Raw genomic sequence first — 23,314 nt, 5'->3', positions numbered from 1 at the left:
GTTATTTGCTTATTTTTTATTGTTTGCATGATTTGGTGGTTTTGTTCAAATTCGGTTTTTGATGGTCTTTTTTAACAGGTTCTATTGTGTTTGTTTTGTGACTGCCTGCAAGGAGACGAATTTCAAGGTTGTATATAATATACATACCTTGATAATAAATGTACTTTGAACTATAAATAATTTACTAAAAATTAAAAACCAAAATTGTGAGATTGAAAAAGTATTCATCTCCTTACGCTAACTTTCCACAGGTGCAGTATTACCTTACCAGCTCAACCAATCTGTTGATGTAGAAAATTGTAGGATCACCAGTTTTCAATTAATTCTTAAGAATAAATTTCCCCTGTCTGTCAGGTCCAACAGTATGGTAGATTTTCATCAGACCAAACAAAAATGAAGCCAAAGAACTTTCAAGACAAGTCAGGCAACTGATAATACAGAAGCACAAATCTGGGGAAGGAGTGAATACCATCTTAAAGGCACTGAACATTCCTCGGGGTTCAGTGCAGTCCATTGTGAAGGAAGTGGAAACAATATGAAACCGCAGCCATATTGCCTAGGTCAGGCCGTCCCTCTAAACTTAAGTGCTGGAGAAGATTGGCACTTCTAAGATAGGCTACTGTGATGCCAACAGTCACTCTGAGTGATCTGCAAAAGTCAGTGGCTCTAACTGGAGATCAAGTTCATGGTTCCAAAATCTCTGAAGTCTTTCAGCAAAAAAAGTATTTACGGAAGAGTAGCAAGGAAGAAGGCCTAGCTGAAAGTAAAGAAGCATATCCTTGCCCATAAAGACTTTGCAAAATATCACTTTGAAGAAACTGTAAAAATGTGGAAGAAGGTCTTGTTATCAGATGAGACCAAAGTGGAACTTTTTAGCCTTAACACGACGGGGTACGTGTGGCATAAATTTAATTCTACATATCAGCCAGGTAACAACATCCCTCCTGTAAAGTGTGCTATGGGGATTCTTTTCCGCAGCAGGGACTGGAAATTTAGTCAGGATTGCTGGGAAAATGATTGCTGCTAAATACACAGAGATTGTAGATAAGGCCCTACTAGTCTTTGCCAGAAAGCTTACACTGGGGAAGAAGTTCATCTTTCAGTGGAATAATGACCATGGAGAGGCTTCAAATGAAGAAAATTGATGTCCTTGAGTGCCCCAGAGTTCTGACCTCAACCTGATCGATTATCTCCAGCAAGGCCTCAAGATTGCTGTCTATTGCCACACCCCGACTAACTTTGCACAGCTTGAGTGATTTTGCAAGGAGGAATGGGCAAATCTTGCTCCAGCACATTGTGCAAAACTAATCAAACCTTATCCAAAATGACTACTGGCTGAAATAGCTGCAAGAGGTGGTCCAACTAGGCACTGAGCACAGGGGGTGAATCCTTCTGAACTGCTGACATTTCAGTTTCTTAACTTTTTTTTTGTGCTTTCCAATTTTCCCTGTTCTTTGGGCTCTACTGTGAAAAAGGAGCATGTGATTCACAAATAAAAAATTCTCAGTTAAATTGCTCAAAATCCCTGGTTGTTAAACTCACTTATGTGAACAAAGGGTTGGGGGCTGCATAGGCCTTTGTGAAATATCTTATTCCTCCCCCAAGTTCTCCTTTTAACTCAGAGGCCCGCTGCATGGAATGTTCATTGGTTCCTCTTTCCACAGATACTGCCCAACTGAGTTCTTCCACCACTTCTGCGATTGTTTCACGGCAAGCCTGAGATGGGAGTCACAGGAAAATGGAGGAAGAATGTCCTCCTGGAGCATTTAAGAACTGTTCAAGTTTGCAATCATTAAAGCATGAAAAGAAGTGAGTGTGGAAGTAATCAAGAAAAAGTAGGTGCCATGGATAGCATTAAGCACAGATTGCAGGATATGCCTGGAAATAATGAATAGCTGAAACACGCCACTTTTGATGCACAGTCATCTATTAAGTATATTAACTCAATTTTACTCTCCACAGATGCTAGCTGACTTGAGTATCTTCGGTAGTTTGTTTTTATTTCTGAATCATCCTTGTTGATAGCTGGGCAAAATTAATTTGTCAAGATTTAACTACATATGAAAAGAGTAGCAAATGCTTATTGTTCTTGTGTCATCAAATAATCCAATAAAATAGCATTGTGTCAATAATATTTAATGCTATGAAATTAGATAACCTTCAATCCGTTGTCAGCAAAATTCTTGTAAAACACGAAGGGTCTTGATCATATTACACAGTGAGTGAAACTTGGTGAAGTTACTATTTTGATGTCAATGCCCCTCAGCACAATACTCATGAAAATGTTGGCTTGTTTCCTGAGGATTGATGCAAGTGACTACCACAGCCACCCAGTGAGAATGCTGTTGTCAATCACACTGAAATTAAGAGTTTATAGAACATGCATAGTGGCAATAATTCATTTACTTTGCATTTAAACTTTTCACGAGCAAACCTGCAAGTGTTTTTCTGTGTTTTATGCCATATTATGTGAGATGGTTAACTTGCTTTACAGCTATGAAGCCATTGTCCACAACACTAACTACATGGGAAAGTTATGATGCACTGGAGAGGAGACGAGATGAGATTCATCATGATGTTTCCTCAATTCTGAGGAGAGACCGGAGAGGCTATGTTCATTCTCCCTGCAACAGAGGAGGGTAAGAGGGACTTGATAGAGGTATAAAAATTAAAGGTATAGACTGTAGGAAACCTCTACCCACATCAAAATTGGATAAATCTAGAGGAACAGATTTATGCTGGGGGACAAAAATTTCGAGAAGATCTGAGGGGAACCTCTTTTCCCCCAAAGTGTAGGGAGTATCTGAATAAATGGCTGAGAGAATAGTAGAAACAGACTCACTGACAACATTAATAAGTGTCTAGACAAGCACTTGAATCACTCAGCTAGAGGTGGTTTTGGGCCAAGGGCTGGAAAAAGGGATTAATACAGATTTGTTGTCCGGGTGTCACCATGTAGTGATAAGCTGAATGGCCTCTTTTACTCCTATATGACCCCATAACATGTCGCAGAGCTGGGAGTCACAAGTGATGCTAAAGTAAAGCTGCATGTAACCCTTCAGGCAAAGCCACAAGGACCATCAGCACTTTCCCCAAACAAGTCATTTCTTTGACAGCATTTATTCTACAATCAAGAAAGTATCCAATCTTGATTATGTTGTTTCTAAATGGATTTTTGTCAAGTAGAGAGAAAAAAATCCCAAACTTTAAACAACTTTAGGATAAATTACAGCATGGTGCACAAGTCATAATACAGGAGGGGTGATTGATAAGTTCATGGCCTAGGGTAGACGGAGTCAATTTTAGAAAACCTAGCGGAGTTATTTTTCCTACATTTACACACTTAGTCCAGCCATCATGGAGCATACAGATCCCTTCTTTGTAGAAGTCGGCATTTTGGACCTCCAGAAAGTGGTCCACAGCAGGGGTGATTGATAAGTTCGTGACCTAAGGTAGAAGGAGGTGGAGTTATTAACTTCAAACTTTCTGCATTTTCACTCAAAGAGTTGAACTGCACGTGCATGTAATGACAGCAGTATAACTCATCTCCTTCTACCTTAGGTCACGAACTTATCAATCTTATCACTTTCTGGAGGTCCAAGACGCTCTCGTTACATGCACTCTTTGAGTGATAATGCAGAAAGTTTGAAGTCAATAACTCCTCTCCTTCTACCTTAGGCCACGAACTTATCAATCACCCCTGCTGTGGACCACCTCTACAAGGAAGGGATCCGTAAGCTCCACGACTGCTGGACTAAGTGTGTACATCTAGGAGGGGGCAATGTTGAAAAATAAATGTGCTAGGTTTTCTAAAATTGACTGCTTCTACCTTAGGCTATGAACTTATCAATCACCCCTCGTACTTATAAAAAATCATGACATATATGAATGATCAACCCAATTCTGATATGGGTCTCTCTTGTGGACTGACAGTGGGAAGGGGGCAGGGGGAGGGGGAAATTATGGTTGGGCAAAGGGGAAGGGAGAGGGAGGCACCAGAAAAACATTCTGTAATGATTAATAAACCAACTGTTCAACTGTTTGGAATCATATGACCTTACCCGGTGTCTCAGGGCTGGGTGTGTCTGTACTGTTACACGTCAATGATTTTTTTAACCTCGTAAACGTCATTTTGGGTGCTTGGATGAGGTGGGTGGATGACGTCATTAACAAAATGTAGAGAGGTTGCTGGAACATTTGGCAGTTAAGGAACAGCGGACTGCAAGGTACCAGCAGGAGAGCGAGCTAGGTGGAGATAGTTGAAGAGTTTGCTACAGCAGCGGACAAGTCTACTCCTCCTCTATGTCCAGAGGATTGTGATAATTAGCGGCACACAGTGCATATTGGATACGTGACTCTCACTTTACATGATCCATACTTGGATTTCTGGAGTATTCCTGTGGCAAGCAGTTTTTGTTAACTCATACATGGATTTGGGTGTGTTAGGTGGCGACAACTTGTGTTAAGGAATATTCCGTGACTGTCACCTTGTGATATCCCTAGGAGGATTTTGGAACACTACTCAACGTCTGGAATCTGCTGTGATTGCTATTGTTTTCCCAGCGTGAATCCTCTGGAATTTTCCCTGATCGCCACTTCGTGTTATCTTAGTGTGGATTTACAAGTTTCTTTCCCTCACCTGTTTCCATGGATTTCTGGAATCATCTGGATTGCCATTTCTGGGACCGTGTTTCAGTAAGATTTAAGAAGAACTGTTCCCAAACCTGACACCGTTTGTGAGCTACAAATGCATAGCACTTAATTTTTGTTTAGGGGAGTAATTTGTTTAATTGTCCGTATTAATGATACCGTATTTGTTAAATAGAGGCCGTGCACAATTCTGATTTGATGGAGACAGCTGTGAGAGCATGGATAACATCTGGAGTGCCCAGTGCGCTGCCGCTGCTACTGTGCGATCGAGATTCTCCGGAGGGAAGGCCCCAAAATCTACGGCTTTGCCTGCTGCTGGCGACTGGGGCTGGGGTCGAAGCGTTCGGCAGAGATGGTGCTCGGAGCTCGACATTTTCGGATGACTCAGAGTCGGACTGTGGTCGGGTATGGCAGGGAGAGTTTTCTTCCTTCTCCCGTCTGCGAGAGATGTGGGACTTTTGAGAGACTTTGAACTTTTTTACCGTGCTCACGGCCTGTTCTTCATCAAGTTACGGTATTGGTTGCACTGTTGCAATTATACGTTATAATTATGTGTTTTTTTTTGTCAGTTTTTCAGTCTTGGACTGTTCTGAGTTTCTGTGATATCACACTGGAGGAATATTGTATCATTTCTTAATGCATGCATTACTAAATGACAATAAAAGAGGACTGCGTGTCCTCATAATCTAATCTAATTTGGGTAGATACTGAAAATATAGCTGATTAATATTAAAAGCTGAGTCTGTGGTCTATTGCTGCTGGCACATAACAGTACCCACGCCAATCCCCCCCTTTCCCTGGCACTCCTTCTCTGCCATCTGTCTGAAACACCTCCCGCGAGCTCCACCCTCACCATTCCCAACATCCATTGCTCCCACCAGATTTACGAACTCACCCTCTGCTCCACATTGACAATACAGTACTGTGCAAGGTCTCTCCAGTACATCGTATCTTTCCTATGTAGTGCTGTGGACAATGGCATATGTATGTCCAAGCCTTTTGAACAGTACTGTAAGTCACAAGAAGTAATAGTGGAAAGCCAGATGTTTTTATGAAAACAGAGTAGCACCCATACCGAAGTTTTAGGAAATGTAGAATGATGCTGGCTTTAAGAAACCTAATAAGCTGCCACAATGGAACTGGGTCAAACCACAGAACACAGGATCAATAATGTGTTCAAAATACATTTGGAAAACTGCTGAGACTGGATTCTTTAGTGATATTTTCTTTATATTGAATGCAAATGTGCATATCCCAGAGACATTTCTCATGATCACAGTCTTTTACAATGTCATTAAATATAAACTAAAATAAATATCACCAATATATTTAACATCTTATAGTTTTCCTGTTAAAGTGCATGAGCACTTAAATGCATTATTAAAATAGTTTTCAAACTTGGTTTTGATTTCTTGTCAGTAGGGAAACAATGTCTCACGTCAAGGCTATTTGTTCCCTTGTAATTTTTTCATAACAAGGCAATCTGTGGGTGCGTTTGTGAAAAGGCTTCCAACGAATACATGTGTCCCCCAGAGCAGATGGTGAATAACCTTACAACAGCCAAGGTCGTCAATGCGGAAACCCAGATGCTGATAGCGCTCATCCGTTTCAAACAGTGTATTATTTGTGTAGGGTCCAAAATACTGGAAGAAATAAAAGACGGATATTGATGGATACTTGTACGTTTACTGAATAAAGTATTTGCTGTCAAATAATCCTCAATAAACAATTGTTCCTCAATATGAAATTATACTACATTTTTCAAATTATTTCCTACACATTTAATCCAGTATAAATCCAATACAGGTCCACAATCCCTTATCCGAAATCCTTGGGGCCAATTGCATTTCGGAATTCAGAATTTTTCAGATTTCAGACCCCCCCCACCCCCGATACCAAAAAACACGTATGCTCAAGTCCCTTATTTAACCTGGCTCAGTGCGGTGGACTTTAGAACCCAGCAGCGCACCAAAACTACGCACATCCTCCCGTATACTTTAAATCATCTCTAGATTACTTATAATACCTAATACAATGCAAATACTATGTAAATAATTGTTATACTGTATTGTTTAGGGAATAAAGACAAGAAGAAATTTTATTTCCAACAAAATCATTCAATAAAACAAAAATATACAGTTTCAAATGAACCGAATCAAACAAATGGTAAATGAGTTATTGGAATAAATGTAGAACGTCACTATCACTGTAAAACTTCAGAAACTTGTCTTTCTGTTTATTTAAATCATATACAGTGGTAGTTCCAACACTATTTTCTTCAGTAAGACAACGCACAGACACACCACAATCAAGCTTCTGCAATAACTCCTCTTTCTGCATTATTGATAGAGAAGATTCCTTCTCTTTTTCTCATTGTTACCTATAGGGGAACCCGCAGCTCTTTCCGACATTTTCACAGTGAAATTAAACACAAAGTCAACAGTGAACACAAAATATCAGTGAACAGCAAATGCATGTGTAACCAGTACAAGCGCTAAGCCACAACTGACGTCTGGCGGCCTCTGCTAGTGCTGCCACGTCACACCTGAATGATGTCAGCTGTCGGCAAAAAAAACTTCGGTTTTCAGAGCTTTTTGGATTTCAGAATTTTGGATAAAGGAATGTGCACCTGTATACTTAAAGCTTTTTGATAATAACCTGATAGTGATCATAAAAGTACAACCGCATTACTCTGAGAGAGTTATTAAACAATTTTAATACCCAAGCATCAGGATGAAGTGATCATGAATTTTAGTATGGCGTTCGATAAGGCTTCCCCACGGTTGGCTCATTCTGAAAGACAGCAAGTATGGAAGTACGGCAGCCAGACAAGCTTGGCTGTGTGGATTCAGAATTGGCTTTCCCATAGAAGGCAGAGAGTGTTAACAGACAGAGCGTATTCTGCCGAGAGCTGGTAACCAGTGGTGTTCTGCAGGGAACAACAGGAATTCTGCAGATGCTGGAAATTCAAGCAACACACATCAAAGTTGCTGGTGAACTTCAGTTAGTCCTGACGAAGGGTCTCGGCCTGAAACGTCGACTGCGCCTCTTCCTATAGATGCTGCCTGGCCTGCTGCGTTCACCAGCAACTTTGATGTGTGTTCTGCAGGGATCTCTTCTGGGACTCTAGCTCGTTGTGATCTTTAAGTGACCTGGATGAGTGCATGTAACTAAGTTTGCAGATGACACAAAGTTTAGTGGAGTTGTGAAGAGTGTGGACAGTTGTAGGTTGCAACAGGACACTGACAGGATGCAGGGCTGGGCTGAGAAGTGGCAAATGGAATTCAACCTGGAAAAGTGTGAAGTAATTAACTTTGGAAGGTCCAATTTGAAGGCAGAATACAGGGTTAATAGCAGGATTCTTAGCAATGTGGAGGAACAGAGGGATCTTGGGATCCACGTCCACAGATCCCTCAAAGTTGCTAAGATTGTTAAGAAGGCGTATTGTATGTTGGCCTTCATTTAGTTGAGGGATTGAGTTCAAGAGCCTCTTTAGAAGAAGCATGTGGAAGCTTTAGAAAGGGTGCAGTGGAGATTTACCAGAATGCGGGACTAAAGAACATGCCTTATGAGGATAAATTGAGTGAGCTAGGGCTTTTCTCTTTGAAGTGAAGGAAAATGAGGGGTGACTTGATAGAGGTAAACATGATTAAGACCCACAGATTGAGTGGGTAGTCAGAGACTTTTTCCTCTGGGCAGAAACTGCTGATACAACTGGGCATAATTTTAAGGTGATTGGAGGAAAGTATGGGGGAGGGAGGAATTTCAGAGATAAAGTATTTATCCCCCCACAAAGAGTGGTGGATGTGTCAAATGCCCTGTCAGGGATAGTGGTAGAGGCAAATACATTAGAGGCATTAAAGAAACACTTAGATAGGCAAATCGATGGCAGAAAAATAGAGGGCTATGTAGGAGGGCAGGGTACAATTGATCTTAGAGTGGGTTAAAAGGCTGGCACAACACTGTGGGCTGAAGGGTCTGTACTGTGCTGTAATATTCACTATGAAACAAGAACCAACATTTCTATGAGCAACTTGGTAAGTGGTAGTAATATCTAGATAGTACAATTCCCAATTAAGACATTGAGTGAAACTCAAACAATTTATTAAGATCAAGACCATTTGTGCTTTTCAAAATGTGATACGTACCAGTCCTCTGAATAATTCATATTTAAAATTGATCAGTGCTTAAGCTAAAAGGACAAACTCACAACTTTTACAAAGAAACATATTTTTATGTTACAATCAAAGGAGTTTCAAAGAATTTTGTTTTCTATCATTTACAAGTTTGCACGAACCAAGGATTCACAAACATTATAATAGCACTATTGTTGGTAGAATATCAGATGATGATGAGAAGGTGTACAGGAGTGAGATATGTCAGCTAGTTGAGTGGTGTTGCAACAACAATCTTGTACTCAACATCAGTAAGCCCAAAGAACCGACTGTGGACTTCAGAAAGGGTAAGATGAGGGAACACACACCAACCTTCATAAAGGGATCAAAAGTGAAAAGAATGAGCCATTTCAAGTTCTTGGTGTCAATGTTGTATCTCAGAGGATCTGTCCTGGGCCCAACATACAGTTACAAAGAAGGCATGGTAGTGGCTATATTTCATTAGAAGTTTGAGGAGATTTGATATATCACCAAAGACACTCGCAAATCTCTACAGATCTACCAAGGAGAGGATTCTAACTGGCTGCATCACTGTCTGGCATGGGAGTGGGGGGGAAGAGTTGTAAACTTAGTCAGCTCCATCATGGGCACTAGCCTTCATAGTATCCATGTGCAAGAAGAAGTGATGGGGTGTCATTATATTGATTATTACTACATTGTGGGCTGAAGGCCCTATTTCTGTGGTGTACTGTTCAATATTCAATGTTGTACGGCTCTAAGTCCTGAAAGAAACATAAAATGCACAATATAAAGACATAGACAGGAGGTGTTACTTAGTTCATCAGGCCAATGGACAGTTTATTTGAATAAACACAATCTGCCTAAACTAATAACACACAAACAATTGTACTTTTCATGTCTTTATTGAATACATTGTTTAGACATCCACAGCACAGGCTGAAAAAAGTATGTGAACCTTTGTATTTAATAACTAGTAGAACCTCCTTTAGAAGCAATAACCTCCACCAAATGTTTTGATTGAGGTATGGTGCACATAAACAGATCTTCCTTGAGAAGAGCAGGCTCTGTCAGTAACCTTACTTTTGTGTGTCTTTTTTATAGGGCAGGGCACCTCTACAACCCACACCTCCAATCTCATCTCATTGGTTGGAACACGTGACTTCAAATGGCTTACGAAGAAGGCATTACGCCAGAGGTTCACATACTTTTTTGAACCTAGACTGTGATTGTTTAAATGGTGTACTCAGTATTGACGAGAAGAACAGCAATTGTTTGTGTGTTACTAATTTAGGAAGATTGTGTTTGTTTATTATTGTGACTTAGATGAAGATCAGACCACATTTTACGAGTAATTAATGCAGAAAACCAGGTAATTGCAAAGGGTTCACAAATTTTTTTCTGGCAACTGTATGTCCCTAATAGAATATCAGAGGTTTCTGCAAGAAATTCTCATTTATTTAAGCATCAGCTAATATTGACCTAATCAGTCCAATCTATCCTTGTACTTCAGTTTTGCCATTTCATAAATCCATCTATTTAACCTTCTTTGCCTTGGAAAGTGAGGTTAGAATCATAGAGTCATACTGCACAGAAATAAGCCTCTCGGCTCGTCAAGTCTGCACTGACCATTGGACACATTTACATTAATTCCAATTGGTACTGTTCCATATTTTCTTAACTTTACCACTGTTCTACAAACTAGAGGCTATTTACAATGTCCAGGTTAATTTGTGGATGATACAAAGACAGGCAGAGGGGCAGGTAGTGGTGAGGAGGCAGTGAATCTGCAGAACTCAGACACTGGGAGAACGGGCAAAGAAGGGCAAGATGGAATGTAGTGTAGGGAAGTGTATGGTCATGCACTTTGATAGAAGGATTGAAGGTGTAGACCATTTTCTAAACAGGGAGAAAATTCAGAAGTCAGAGGTGCAAAGGGACTTAGGACTCCTTGTGCAGGATCCCTTTAAGGTTACCTTGCAGGTTTAATCAGTGGTAGGGAAGCCAAATGCAATGTTAGCATTCAATTTGAGAGGATGAGACTATAAGAGCAAGAATGTAATGCTTAGGCTTTATAAGGCATTGGTCAGACTGCACTTGGAGTATTGTGAGCAGTTCTGGGCCCTTTGCCTTAAAATAAAAATGTGCTAGCATTGGAGAGGGTCCAAAGGATGTTAACAAGAATGATTCTGAGAATGAAAGGGTTAACATATAAGAACCTCTGGGCCTGTACTTACTGGAGTTTAAAAAGAATGGGGGGGGGTGGGAAGAGAGAACCTCATTAAAACATATTGAATACTGAAAGGCCTAGATAGACTGGATGTGGAGGGGTTTTCTCCTATCGTGGGTGAGTCTAGGATCAGAGAGCACAGCCTCAGAATAGAGGGACATCAATTTAACAGAGATGAGAAGGAATTTCTTTAACCAGAATATGGTGAATCTATGGAATTCTTTGCCACAGATGGCTATGCAGGCCAAGTCACTGAGTACATTTAAAGTGGAGGCTGATAAGTTTTAATTCGTTCAGGGTATCAAAGGTTATGGGGAGAAGGGAGGAGAATGGGATTGAGGGGGTTAATAAATCAGCCATGATGGAATGGCAGAGCAGACTCGATGGGCTGAATGGACTAATTCTGCTCCTATGTCTTACGGACTGGCATACGTTTGGGATGTGGAAGGGAAAATGGAGCACCCAGAGGAAACCCACGCAGCCATAGGGAGAATGTGTACTTCACCGGACTACAGCACCATAGGTCAGAATTGAGCCTAAGTCTCAAGTGCTGAGGGAGGGCAGCTCTACTAGCTGTGTAATTGTTATGCCTTACTTTGGATAAATTCCTACTTTCTAAAGTACAATAGATAAAGATTTCTATACAAGTCACATGTCTCATTCAGTAATTAAATGAAGAGAAAATACTAGAAATACTCAGATCAGGCAAAATTCTGTACAGGTTCATAGCTTTTTGTCAGAAGAGGAGTGGTGCCAATTGAAAGATTTGTAAAGGCCAGAGGATAATAGACGATAAATCTGAGAAGGCATTACTGGATGATGAAGGATAAAACTCAAAATCACCAGAAAAAGAGAGGAAAAATGCTGAATTCAAATGTTACAGCGCACTGAGCCTCTGAAGTTCAACAATTTCAGATAAGCAGCTGATAAGAGTCTCACATTCTCAGCATTATTTATCTTCTCCTATGGTTAAGTAGTTTCAGATTCCATTCATCGTCTTCTACTTACACCTTTTGTTATTCACTAGCCTCTGTCACTCTCTTTGATGCTGAGGCACATCCTAGGATGCACTGGGACACAACCTGATATAACCTGGGGTCATCGGGTGTTTCAACATCAGACACCCTCACCTAGGCAACCCAGCCAGGGTTGGACAGGCCCTGGCTTGTGTCCCAGCAGTATTGGTCCACAAGTCACATCTCTTGATTCGTAGTCATCTGGAGGCTGACTCAGCAGCCGCTATGACAGTCATGATGGCTCTTTTCTTTGCAGTCCCTGTAATGCCAAGGAGAGAGTAGATTCTGCCCAGCGACCAGCCAGCAAAACCTCTACACCCCACCTCCACAGGCTGGCATTGTGCCTTCCACCCCTATTTCTGGCACTGCTCTATCAGCTCCTGGTATTTGGCTTTTTTATGCTCAAACCTCTCCTCAATATGGTTTTCCCAAGGAACTGTCATTTCTACCATGACCACCTGCTGCAAGCATTCTGACAGAACTTTTCAGCACCACATCTTTTTTTTTTCCCTTTCAGTCTCTCCTCGTCTCCTGCTCTCTTTTGTTTTGTCTGTCCCCTTGTTCCCCTTTCTCTGCTGGTCAGAATCGGTAACACTGAATCAACACTTATTTCCACTCCCCTTGTCTGCTGATTTCAGCTTTCATTTTTCAACCTGAATATTTCCATCATTTTCTCCTTTCATTTAAATGACTATAAACAAAAAAAGACAATAATTGTGGAGAATACTTACAGCAAGTCCTGAAGATGGATCAATAAAGTCAGCCCAGTAACCCTCTGAGTGCAATGCATAGCAGATTTCTTTGGCACCATTAATGAACTGAAAAATAAACGCTTGCTTAGCTTGAAATCAAACAATAATTGATTTAAATTATCATTTTAAATTTAATAATTGAAAGATGAGGTTGAAGCTAAAATAGAATGCAAGATCCCCAAGGTTTCAAAGATTAAATTAAGACAGAGTATAATATAATTAAAGCCCAATACATTAATTTAATGCACTTGCAATTATTTAGCAGCAAAAATGGCTGGCATTTACTTTCCAAATTCTAAACAGCCTTAACTCCCACATTGAAAAACAGCTGAATTGCCAATATTGACAAAGTGCTCGATACAAATGATATATAAACAAAAAATTGACTATTAATAACATTTTTAATAATTGTTGACTGTAGAATATTAACTGATGCTAAAAACGTCTTTAGCTAGATTTCAATCTGATAAAATTTGTATTCAACTCAATCAAAAGACTGACACTGATTGTACTCTACGATAAGGGGCTGCCAAGGACTTAAAGTGTTTATTGTTCTATGAACTGGAGTATTTAGTTGCACTGGGTAAATATTTAGACATTTTACCATCTGAAAAGATTCGAGGTAAGAAGACAGAATACAGAATATAAAGATACTGTTTTGGGATGGCCTTCTTGAACAGGATCCTATATCTTAAAACTACTACTAATTTAATACCCTTTGTTGCTCATATGCACTTTATCAGTAACATACTGCAGATCCTTTATTGAAACACAATTGGTCTGATTTTAATCATTCTCAGATATGTTCAATATAATGAAGTTACATTTCCAGTTTTAATATGCCTCATTTTCTTTACTTCAAACCTAAAAACAAGGTGGAAAACAGATTTTTTTATTAATAGAGACTATAATTAAAAACCATTCAGTGCTTAACAAAAAAGTAGAAAATAAAAAGTGAAACTGTTTTGACAGTTTTGGCTGCACCTATCTTGGCTTTAAGTTATCTATAAAATCCCAATGTTGTCTGCACAAGCAATGTTCCATCATAACTTCCATGTTGGCAAAGATAAATAAAGGTTTCTTTCCAAAATACCACCCTGATCTGAAAACCCACTACTGTTCCTGTGCCTAACTTCAGAAATTCCTCACCTAAGCAACAAATGTCAAATGTTGGCAGAACTCAGCAGCCAGGCAGCATCCATAAAAATGAATCACATTGATGTTTCAGGCCAAGACCCTTCACTGGAACTGGAAAGGAAGGGGGCAGAAGCCAGAATAAGGTGGTGAGGGGAGGGGAAGAGCACAAGCTCGAAGGTGATTGGTGAAGCCAGGTGGGTGGGGAGGGGGTGATGAAGAAAGAAGCTGGGAGGTGATTGGTTAGGGTTAGGGTTAGCTTGAGCAGGAAGTATCATCTGATAGGAGAGGAGAGAGGACAATGGGAGAAAGGGAAGGAGGGGCACCGAGGGAGGAGATAGTCAGGTGATAAGAAGTAAGAGGCCGGAGTGGGAAAGCAGAAGAGGAAAGGGGGAAGGATATTATTTTAACCGGAATTTAGATAAATCAGGTTGGAGGTTACCTATACACAATATGAGGCGTTGCTCCTCCAACCTGAGAGTGGTCTCATCGAGGCAGAAGAGAAGGCCACGGACAGACATGTCGGAATGGGAATGATTGGCCACCGGGAAAGTATGCTTTTGCGGATAGAGCTGAGAAGCTCGACAATGCGGTCCCCAATCTACGTTGGGTCTCACCAGTGTACAGGAGTACCTAAGGTTGGAGTGTTTTTTTTTAAAGTGAAAGTGTTGCTATGATTCAAGATGATGGCTGCCACTTTCTGAGGACAATAAGAAATGATCAATAAATGGTGCTCTTGCCAATGACAATCCTATAAAATTAAACAAAGTCTGCCCACAGAAATTGGCATCCAGTTCATTCAAGGTGTCTTTTTGTCTCTGCACAGATTCAGCCCTTTATTACCTTCAGCAATAATCTGATTTTGAAAGAATCGCACAATTAATTAACCAGCAGCTCAAAATCCTGAATTCTTTACCTAAAATGTTCATGGCATCATCAGTACTACTTCAAACATCTCAGGAGAAAGTCAATGTCAGAACAGTTAGTGATAACTGATAAATGTGTAGCACTCACACAGAAATGATACATCTTTTCTCTACTCCCTAGTATTTGCTCTTTCAAATACTCAGTGCCACTGTACAGAAATTCCTTTGCTTCAAAAAAGGTTACTTGTAAGTTTCAAAAATTGCATTGTCTTACCACTTAACAGTGGAATAGAAGACACAAAAGCCAAAATATATAAAAATGACAAAATGCCTAACTTGAAAATGATGACTGAATTCCATTTCTTTGAACTAGTCCAATTACACTCAACCTTTAATACTGCTTGACCTCATAATTACATGGCCTCAGGTGTGGAGGACATGGGGTTAAGTATTGTCTAAAATGTAATCAGCTCAGCATTAAGATTGATGCCCTGTCAGTGAAGTATCTTTATGTAATTGCCATTGAATGCAGCCATCAACCTTATTATATTAATCAGCAGCTATAGCCTTACAAGGCATTTGCAGTTTTTGAAAACACAACAGCCTTTGTCCTGCTCTGGAATTACAGAACAAATATTTCGCAGCTTCAACTTGTAGTTGCCATTCTGGCTTCTAAGAAAATAAATTATCTCCATAGAACTGAATGAAGATCATCTTTTTAATTTTTTAAAATGAGTCCACTATCAGCCCTTTTTCCAGTCCAACCTCAGGCCAATTTTCATTATTTTCCCTAATATTCCTCACTTTTTTTTCCCCTTTGGTGTTACAGGTTTCCACTGTCTGTTTTTATTGCTTCAGTTTGAATATTTCAGTCCGTCCTTTTCCAACATGCAGTTTTTTAAGTGGTTATTCTTCTCTCCTAGCCCAGGTCATATGAGATATTAATGCATACATCATGTATCAAAGTCATATATTTTCCCAACTTTTAATTTCTTTATTTTTGCTTGTATTTTCCCAGGGCTGAAATGGCTAGCACAAGAAGGCAAACTTTTAAGGTGCTTGGATGTAGGTACAGCGGAGATGTCCGGGGTAAGTTGTTTTTTTTACACAGAGAGTGGTGAGGGCGTGGAATGGGCTGCCGACAATGGTGGTGGAGGCAGATACAACAGAATCTTTTAAGAGACTCCTGGATAGGTACATGGAGCTTAGAAAAATAGAGGGCTATGAGTAACCCAAAGTAATTTCTAAGCTAAGTAGGTTTTCTATGTTTCTATAAATAGAAATAATGCAGAAACCTATATAGCTCCACATCCTATGGACCCCTTGGTTAATGATAGAGGTCCATGGCATTAAAAAGGCCTTGTTATAGAGGAACATAAAATTTGTAGACAACTATACAATGGGTTGACCCATTGGGGCACCCTTTGAGAGAAGGGTAGTGCAGTCTGATGTGATCAGAATAGAAACATAGAAACATAGAAAATAGGTGCAGGAGTAGGCCATTCGGCCCTTCGAGCCTGCACCGCCATTTATTATGATCATGGCTGATCATCCAACTCAGAACCCAGCCTTCCCTCCATACCCCCTGACCCCTGTAGCCACAAGGGCCATATCTAACTTCCTTTTAAACATAGCTAATGAACTGGCCTCAACAGTTTGCTGTGGCAGAGAATTCCACAGATTCACCACTCTCTGTGTGAAGAAGTTTTTCCTAACCTCGGTCCTAAAAGGCTTCCCCTCTATCCTCAAACTGTGACCCCTCGTTCTAGACCTCCCCAACATCGGGAACAATCTTCCTGCATCTAGCCTGTCCAATCCCTTTAGGATCTTATACGTTTCAATCAGATCCCCCCTCAATCTTCTAAATTCCAACGAGTACAAGCCCAGTTCATCCAGTCTTTCTTCATATGAAAGACCTGCCATCCCAGGAATCAATCTGGTGAACCTTCTTTGTACTCCCTCTATGGCAAAGATGTCTTTCCTCAGATTAGGGAACATGAAATTTTCCTGAATGCTATTGGTATAGCTTTGCTTTGGAAACTGAAGTAGAAAACCTCAGCAAATATAGCTGCTCCTTATTTAACGAAAGACACTCTTGATGGCATAATTTCTGGTTTATCTGCCACCCTCGTGCCTCTCATCATTCTGGAGATGTGCAGCCCTTTCATCCCCCGTCTCTTCCTCTCTTCTGCTGTTCGTTGTTTGTCTCTGATCCTAGAGGCACGCATGCCTCTCCTCCTCTGTCTCTTCTTCTCTCATCTTTTTTTGACCTGACTCTTTGATCCTGGAGACATGCGGCCCAGGCCTCATCCGATTCTGTTCTCTCCCTCTCCTTACTACTTCCCGACGACGCTTGGCATCATCTCTTGACCATAATGTCCCCCTTCTCTTTCCACGCGGCATAATTAGGCTGACCATTTTTTTTTAACCCTAATGCTGGGTAAAAGATAGGAAGCAATAACACCAAAGGATGCTGATTATTCTTGATGTGGTTGGAGCTCTCCTAAATGGACGTGATATAGTCACTGCTGTCCTTTGACTGCAGCAAAGGGTTTTATGGGTGTTTCGAAGTACGTCATTACATTAAGATTTAATTATCTCTTATTGATGGGTGCCCCGCCCTTTCGCTCGAGTAGGTGTCACTGCTGAGGATGGCCATGCGCATGCGTCGGGCTGTCACGTCCTGATTTCCATGATGGCGGATCAGCTCTCGGGTTAAAAGGGAGCCTGTTGATTTTGGCAAATGAGCAATTTTATACAAATTTATAACCCTGAACTTTGCCTGCATTCTGTAAGTTAGCACATTTTAATTCGATTTAGCCGAAAAAAGTACCACTGTAATGCACCATTTGCGCTAACTGGAGGTCACAAACAGAGCATGAGAGTTTTAGTAGTATATAGATTTTAAAAACTGTTATCTTTACCTTATTTATTTGATTCTGTAGTATCTCTTGATACAAAATACCTCCAAATATTAGTGTCAAATGATCTTAAAAGCAGTTTATTAAAAATAAAAGTTCCTGGGTCTTTTACAGCTGCACAGCAGACATGGACCTGATGAAATTTCAGTGGAAATGATACAAGCCCTAAAAGATCTGGGCATAGATATTCTTTTTGAACTGTTTAATGGCATATATGAGTCTGGTGTATTGCCTGACAATCTCTTGAAATCATTATTTATAACTCTGCCAAAAATTCCTGGAACTATTGACTGCAAAAATTATAGAACAATCAGGCTTAGGAGTCATATAATAAAGATTTTGTTGAGAATTGTTCTGAGTAGAATTAAAAACAAGTTAAGACCAGAAACTTCTAAACTGAAGTTTAGAAATGTGGGTTTATTGAGGATAGAGGAACTAGGAACACAATTTTCATACTTCGAATGCTTTCAGAAAAGGCAACTGAATATCAAAATGATGTATTTTTATGTTTTATTGATTTCACTAAAGCATTTGACAAAATGCAACGTGAAAAATTATTTCAAATTCTCGCCAAACTAAACATAGATGGAAGGGACCAACAACTGCTTCAAAATTTATATTGGAACCAAATGGCGGCAGTAAAAATTGATGATAATATAAGTAGTTGGACTAAAATTCAAAGAGGAGTTAGACAGGGATACGTTGCCTCACCGGAATTATTTAATATCTATAGTGAAATGATTCTCAGAGAAATAGAAGACCTAGATGGGATAAAAATTGGAGGTGTTAACATCAACAATATAAGATATGCAGACGATACCACCTTAACAAGTGCAGCATAAGACCTACAAATCCTCTGAGACAAAGTAGTACAAACAAGTGCAGATTTTGGTCTAACCATCAAATGTAAAAAAACGAAATGTATGGTAATATCAAAACAGCAGGATACTCCCAACTGCCAATTGTACATCGGTAACCAAGAGATTGAACAAAAGACCAGCTTTAATTACCTTGGTGGTTTTACATCACAAGATCCTAGAAGTAAAGTAGAAATAAAAAGAAGAATTGCCATTGCCAAAACCAACTTCCAAAAAATGAAACCCATTTTTACCACAGACACATTTCTATGACAACAAGGCTTAGGCTACTAAAATGTAACATCTGGTCAATCTTGCTGAATGCTTCCGAAACATGGGCTATAACACCAGAACTCCAAAGAGACTTAGAAACAACAGAAATGTGGTTTCTTAGAAGAATGCTGAAAATATCATATAGAGATGGGGTAACAATTGAGACAGTATTCCAACGTGCCCATACAAAAAGATCTTTAAATGAGAACATTAAATGAGAGGAAACTTAAATTTCCTAGGCAATGTCATCAGAAAGGGAGAAATAGAGTGCCTTACATTACAAGGCCGTATGCCTGGGAAACGTGGTAGAGGAAGGCAAAGGAGAAAATAAATGGACACTGTGAAAGAACTAACAGATCTAAGTGTGCAAGATATCATTGACGCTGCGAGGGATCGTTTGATGTGGACAGCCATGATCGCCCAAGCGTGTAACATGCAAGGCACATGAAGAAGCAGAAATGGGTCACTAATCAATGGTCATATTACACACTGAGTTGATCTACAATTCAGAGTCAATTCGTTCCATTAAAATAAAACTGTAATAAGATAATAAGATAATTTAACTCCATCTGCAAATTGTCCATTAAAAAGACTGAGGTAAATTAGTTTCAATTTGATCATGGACAAGGATAGATCTGGTCCTAGGGTTGAGGTTCTGAACTGGAAGAAGGCCAAATTTGAAGCAATGAGAAAGGATCTAAAAAGCGTGGATTGGGACAAGTTGTTCTCTGGCAAAGATGTGATTGGTAGGTGGGAAGCCTTCAAAGGGGAAATTTTGAGAGTGCAGAGTTTGTATGTTCCTGTCAGGATTAAAGGCAAATTAAATAGGAATAAGGAACCTTGGTTCTCAAGGGATATTGCAACTCTGATAAAGAAGAAGAGGGAGTTGTATGAAATGTATAGGAAACAGGGGGTAAATCAGGTGCTTGAGGAGTATAAGAAGTGCAAGAAAATACTTAAGAAATCAGGAGGGCAAAAAGAAGACATGAGGTTGCCTTGGCAGTCAAAGTGAAGGATAATCCAAAGAGCTTTTACAAGTATATTAAGAGCAAAAGTATTGTAAGGGATAAAATTGGTCCTCTTGAAGATCAGAGTGGTCGGCTTTGTGCGGAACCAAAGGAAATGGGGGAGATCTTAAATAGGTTTTTTGCGTCTGTATTTACTAAGGAAGCTGGCATGAAATCTATGGAATTGAGGGAATCAAGTAGTGAGACCATGGAAACTGTACAGATTGAAAAGGAGGAGGTGTTTGCTGTCTTGAGGAAAATTAAAGTGGATAAATCCCCGGGACCTGACAGGGTGTTCCCTCGGACCTTGAAGGAGACTAGTGTTGAAATTGCGGGGGCCCTGGCAGAAATATTTAAAATGTCGCTGTCTACGGGTGAAGTGCCGGAGGATTGGAGAGTGGCTCATGTTGTTCCGTTGTTTAAAAAAGGATCGAAAAGTAATCCGGGAAATTATAGGCCTGTGAATTTAACGTCAGTAGTAGGTAAGTTATTGGAGGGAGTACTAAGAGACAGAATCTACAAGCATTTGGATAGACAGGGGCTTATTAGGGAGAGTCAACATGGCTTTGTGCGTGGTAGGTCACGTTTGACCAATCTGTTGGAGTTTTTCGAGGAGGTTACCAGGAAAGTGGATGAAGGGAAGGCAGTGGATATTGTCTACACGGACTTCAGTAAGGCCTTTGACAAGGTCCCGCATGGGAGGTTAGTTAGGAAAATTCAGTCGCTAGGTATACATGGAGAGGTGGTAAATTGGATTAAACATTGGCTCGATGGAAGAAGCCAGAGAGTGGTGGTAGAGAATTGCTTCTCTGAGTGGAGCCCTGTGACTAGTGGTGTGCCACAGGGATCAGTGCTGGGTCCATTGTTATTTGTCATCTATATCAATGATCTGGATGATAATGTGGTAAATTGGATCAGCAAGTTTGCTGATGATACAAAGATTAGAGGTGTAGTAGACAGTGAGGAAGGTTTTCAGAGCCTGCAGAGGGACTTGGACCAGCTGGAAAAATGGGCTGAAAAATGGCAGACGGAGTTTAATACAGACAAGTGTGAGGTATTGCACATTGGGAGGACAAACCAACGTAGAACATACAGGGTTAATGGTAAGGCACTGAGGAGTGCAGTGGAACAGAGGGATCTGGGAATACAGATACAAAATTCCCTAAAAGTGTCGTCACAGGTAGATAGGGTCGTAAAGAGAGCTTTTGGTACATTGGCCTTTATTAATCGAAGTATTGAGTATAAGAGCTGGAATGTTATGATGAGGTTGTACAAGGCATTGGTGAGGCCGAATCTGGAGTATTGTGTTCAGTTTTGGTCACCAAATTACAGGAAGGACATAAATAAGGTTGAAAGAGTGCAGAGAAGGTTTACAAGGATGTTGCCGGGACTTGAGAAACTCAGTTACAGAGAAAGGTTGAATAGGTTAGGACTTTATTCCCTGGAGCGTAGAAGAATGAGGGGAGATTTGATAGAGGTATATAAAATTATGATGGGTATAGATAGAGTGAATACAAGCAGGCTTTTTCCACTGAGGCAAGGGGAGAAAAAAACCAGAGGACATGGGTTAAGGGTGAGGGGGGAAAAGTTTAAAGGGAACATTAGGGGGGGCTTCTTCACACAGAGAGTGGTGGGAGTATGGAATGAGCTGCCAGGCGAGGTGGTAAATGCAGGTTCTTTTTTAACACTTAAGAATAAATTGGACAGATACATGGATGGGAGGTGTATGGAGGGATATGGTCCGTGTGCAGGTCAGTGGGACTAGGCAGAAAATGGTTCGGCACAGCCAAGAAGGGCCAAAGGGCCTGTTTCTGTGCTGTAGTTTCTATGGTTCTATGGTAAACCAGAATACAAAAAAAATACTGCTGTTCAACTTTTTTTTTTGTGTGCCATACTCTGCCAGAGCCTCTGCGACCACTTTTTCAAGTGGTTGTCTTGGAGGAAAGATTCTGTGAGTGGTCCCCCACGTCTTCTCACAGCACACTTTGTTTTTTTAAGAGGCTGAGTTGCGAGCTTGGCACTCAACCTGGCACGGATGGAAAGCGTGCCCGGAGCGGCCTGACTGGGTTTGAACTCGGGAACCTTCGCTCCGGAGTCCGGCGCTGATCTCACTGCACCACCAGCCAGGTTAAACTTTACCAGGTTAAAGAAAGGATCTAGTGCTTCCCTGGTGTATATGACGAATAGATTCTTCTCAGGCTTCCAGCCTGGTACGGATATCAATTATAACTGACATTTTGATGACAAACTCTGCCATCTGCATCAAGGACGATGCCCAGGCATGTCTAATCCAGTGATATATATACCCCTGTCATATGTTCCTACTGATTGGTTAGTCCTCAACCAATCAGGTTTTTCGCTTTCCCTTGTTTACAATCGAATTCCAGTTCTTAGAGTGAGACCTTCATCTTTGTTGAAATTCTTTTGTGTGTATTTTAAATCTCTTAGACCATTCTTTTTCCTCCCAAAGGAATTGACATAGATAACCTGGAATCCATTGCACAAGGCATTCAGACCAACATTTACTTTCCAGCTTCTAACTTGTAAGTCTGGACCTCTGACAGCATTTGGCCAGCATCAGACTCCACCGGTTCTAGTAATTTAAGAGACGGGCCTGTTGTCACCTTCTCAACGGAGCTCAAGAAGAAATGCCTTTTCCAGCATGAATTAGTACAGGATCTCACAAATCAATGTATAAAAAAAATCAAGGATACCTCTCAATATTTTATCAACAGCTGCAGCATATCCATATTCTAATAAATAAGTCACTCTATAAATAACCCATCATAGCACTTCTAAAACCACCTGTTCCTATACAATTCAGCAACTTCAAATGGAAATACAGACAAATACACTATACTGTGTTTGAGCCGTCTAAAATCAGCAGGAAAATGTAGCCATTACAAACATGAGAAAATCTGCAGATGCTGGAAATCCAAGCAACACACACAAATTGCTGGAGGAACTCAGCAGGCCAGGCAGCATCTATGGAAAAAAAGTACAGTTGACGTTTTAGGACTTTTTTTCCCATAAGTGTAGGCCATTGGCCCGTTAAACCTGCTTTGCCATTCAATATGGTCATCTACTTCAACAGCAGTTCTGTCCTATCCTTCTGTTCTTTTTTTTTAAATCTTGAGAAATCCATCTATCTCTTCCTAAATAAATTCAGCAATTTTTCCTTCTGTGATAAAGAATTCCATAACCTCAGCATCTCATCATCTTAGTCCTATACGTCCTAGTCCATACCATCTTGCCCTCAGTATTAACCAGCAAGTGTCCAAACCAAGGTCTCTGCAAATGGATCTTTGACTTCATGGAGACCAGTCAGTACGGATAAGTGATAATATCTCCTCGCTGACAATCAACACTGATGCACATCAAGAAAGTTTGCTTAGCCCACTGCTCCACTTTCTCCGTACTCTTGACTTATGACTGTGGCTAAACAGAGCTCAAACCCTATACAAATTTGCAGATA

General features: G+C 40.4%; 1 protein-coding gene across 4 annotated transcripts in view; it reads right to left on the bottom strand.

Annotated features, from left to right (window-relative positions):
* Window positions 1-2,003: 2,003 nt before the first annotated feature.
* Window positions 2,004-23,314, bottom strand: part of mmadhcb (metabolism of cobalamin associated Db) — a 42,838-nt gene continuing 21,527 nt past the window's right edge. For all 4 annotated transcript variants that reach the window (XM_063048584.1, XM_063048586.1, XM_063048587.1 and 1 more), the window contains exons 7-8: window positions 12,761-12,847; window positions 2,004-6,293 (exon numbers count right to left, since the gene is read on the bottom strand). In XM_063048584.1, coding sequence (XP_062904654.1) covers window positions 6,096-6,293; window positions 12,761-12,847 — 285 coding nt within the window. In that variant the 3' untranslated portion in view covers window positions 2,004-6,095. The remainder of the gene's footprint in view (window positions 6,294-12,760; window positions 12,848-23,314) is intronic.

The sequence above is a fragment of the Mobula hypostoma genome, chromosome 5, assembly GCF_963921235.1.
Source record: "Mobula hypostoma chromosome 5, sMobHyp1.1, whole genome shotgun sequence".
Classification (NCBI taxonomy): domain Eukaryota; kingdom Metazoa; phylum Chordata; class Chondrichthyes; order Myliobatiformes; family Myliobatidae; genus Mobula; species Mobula hypostoma.
This window is presented reverse-complemented; position numbering and strand designations above follow the sequence as displayed.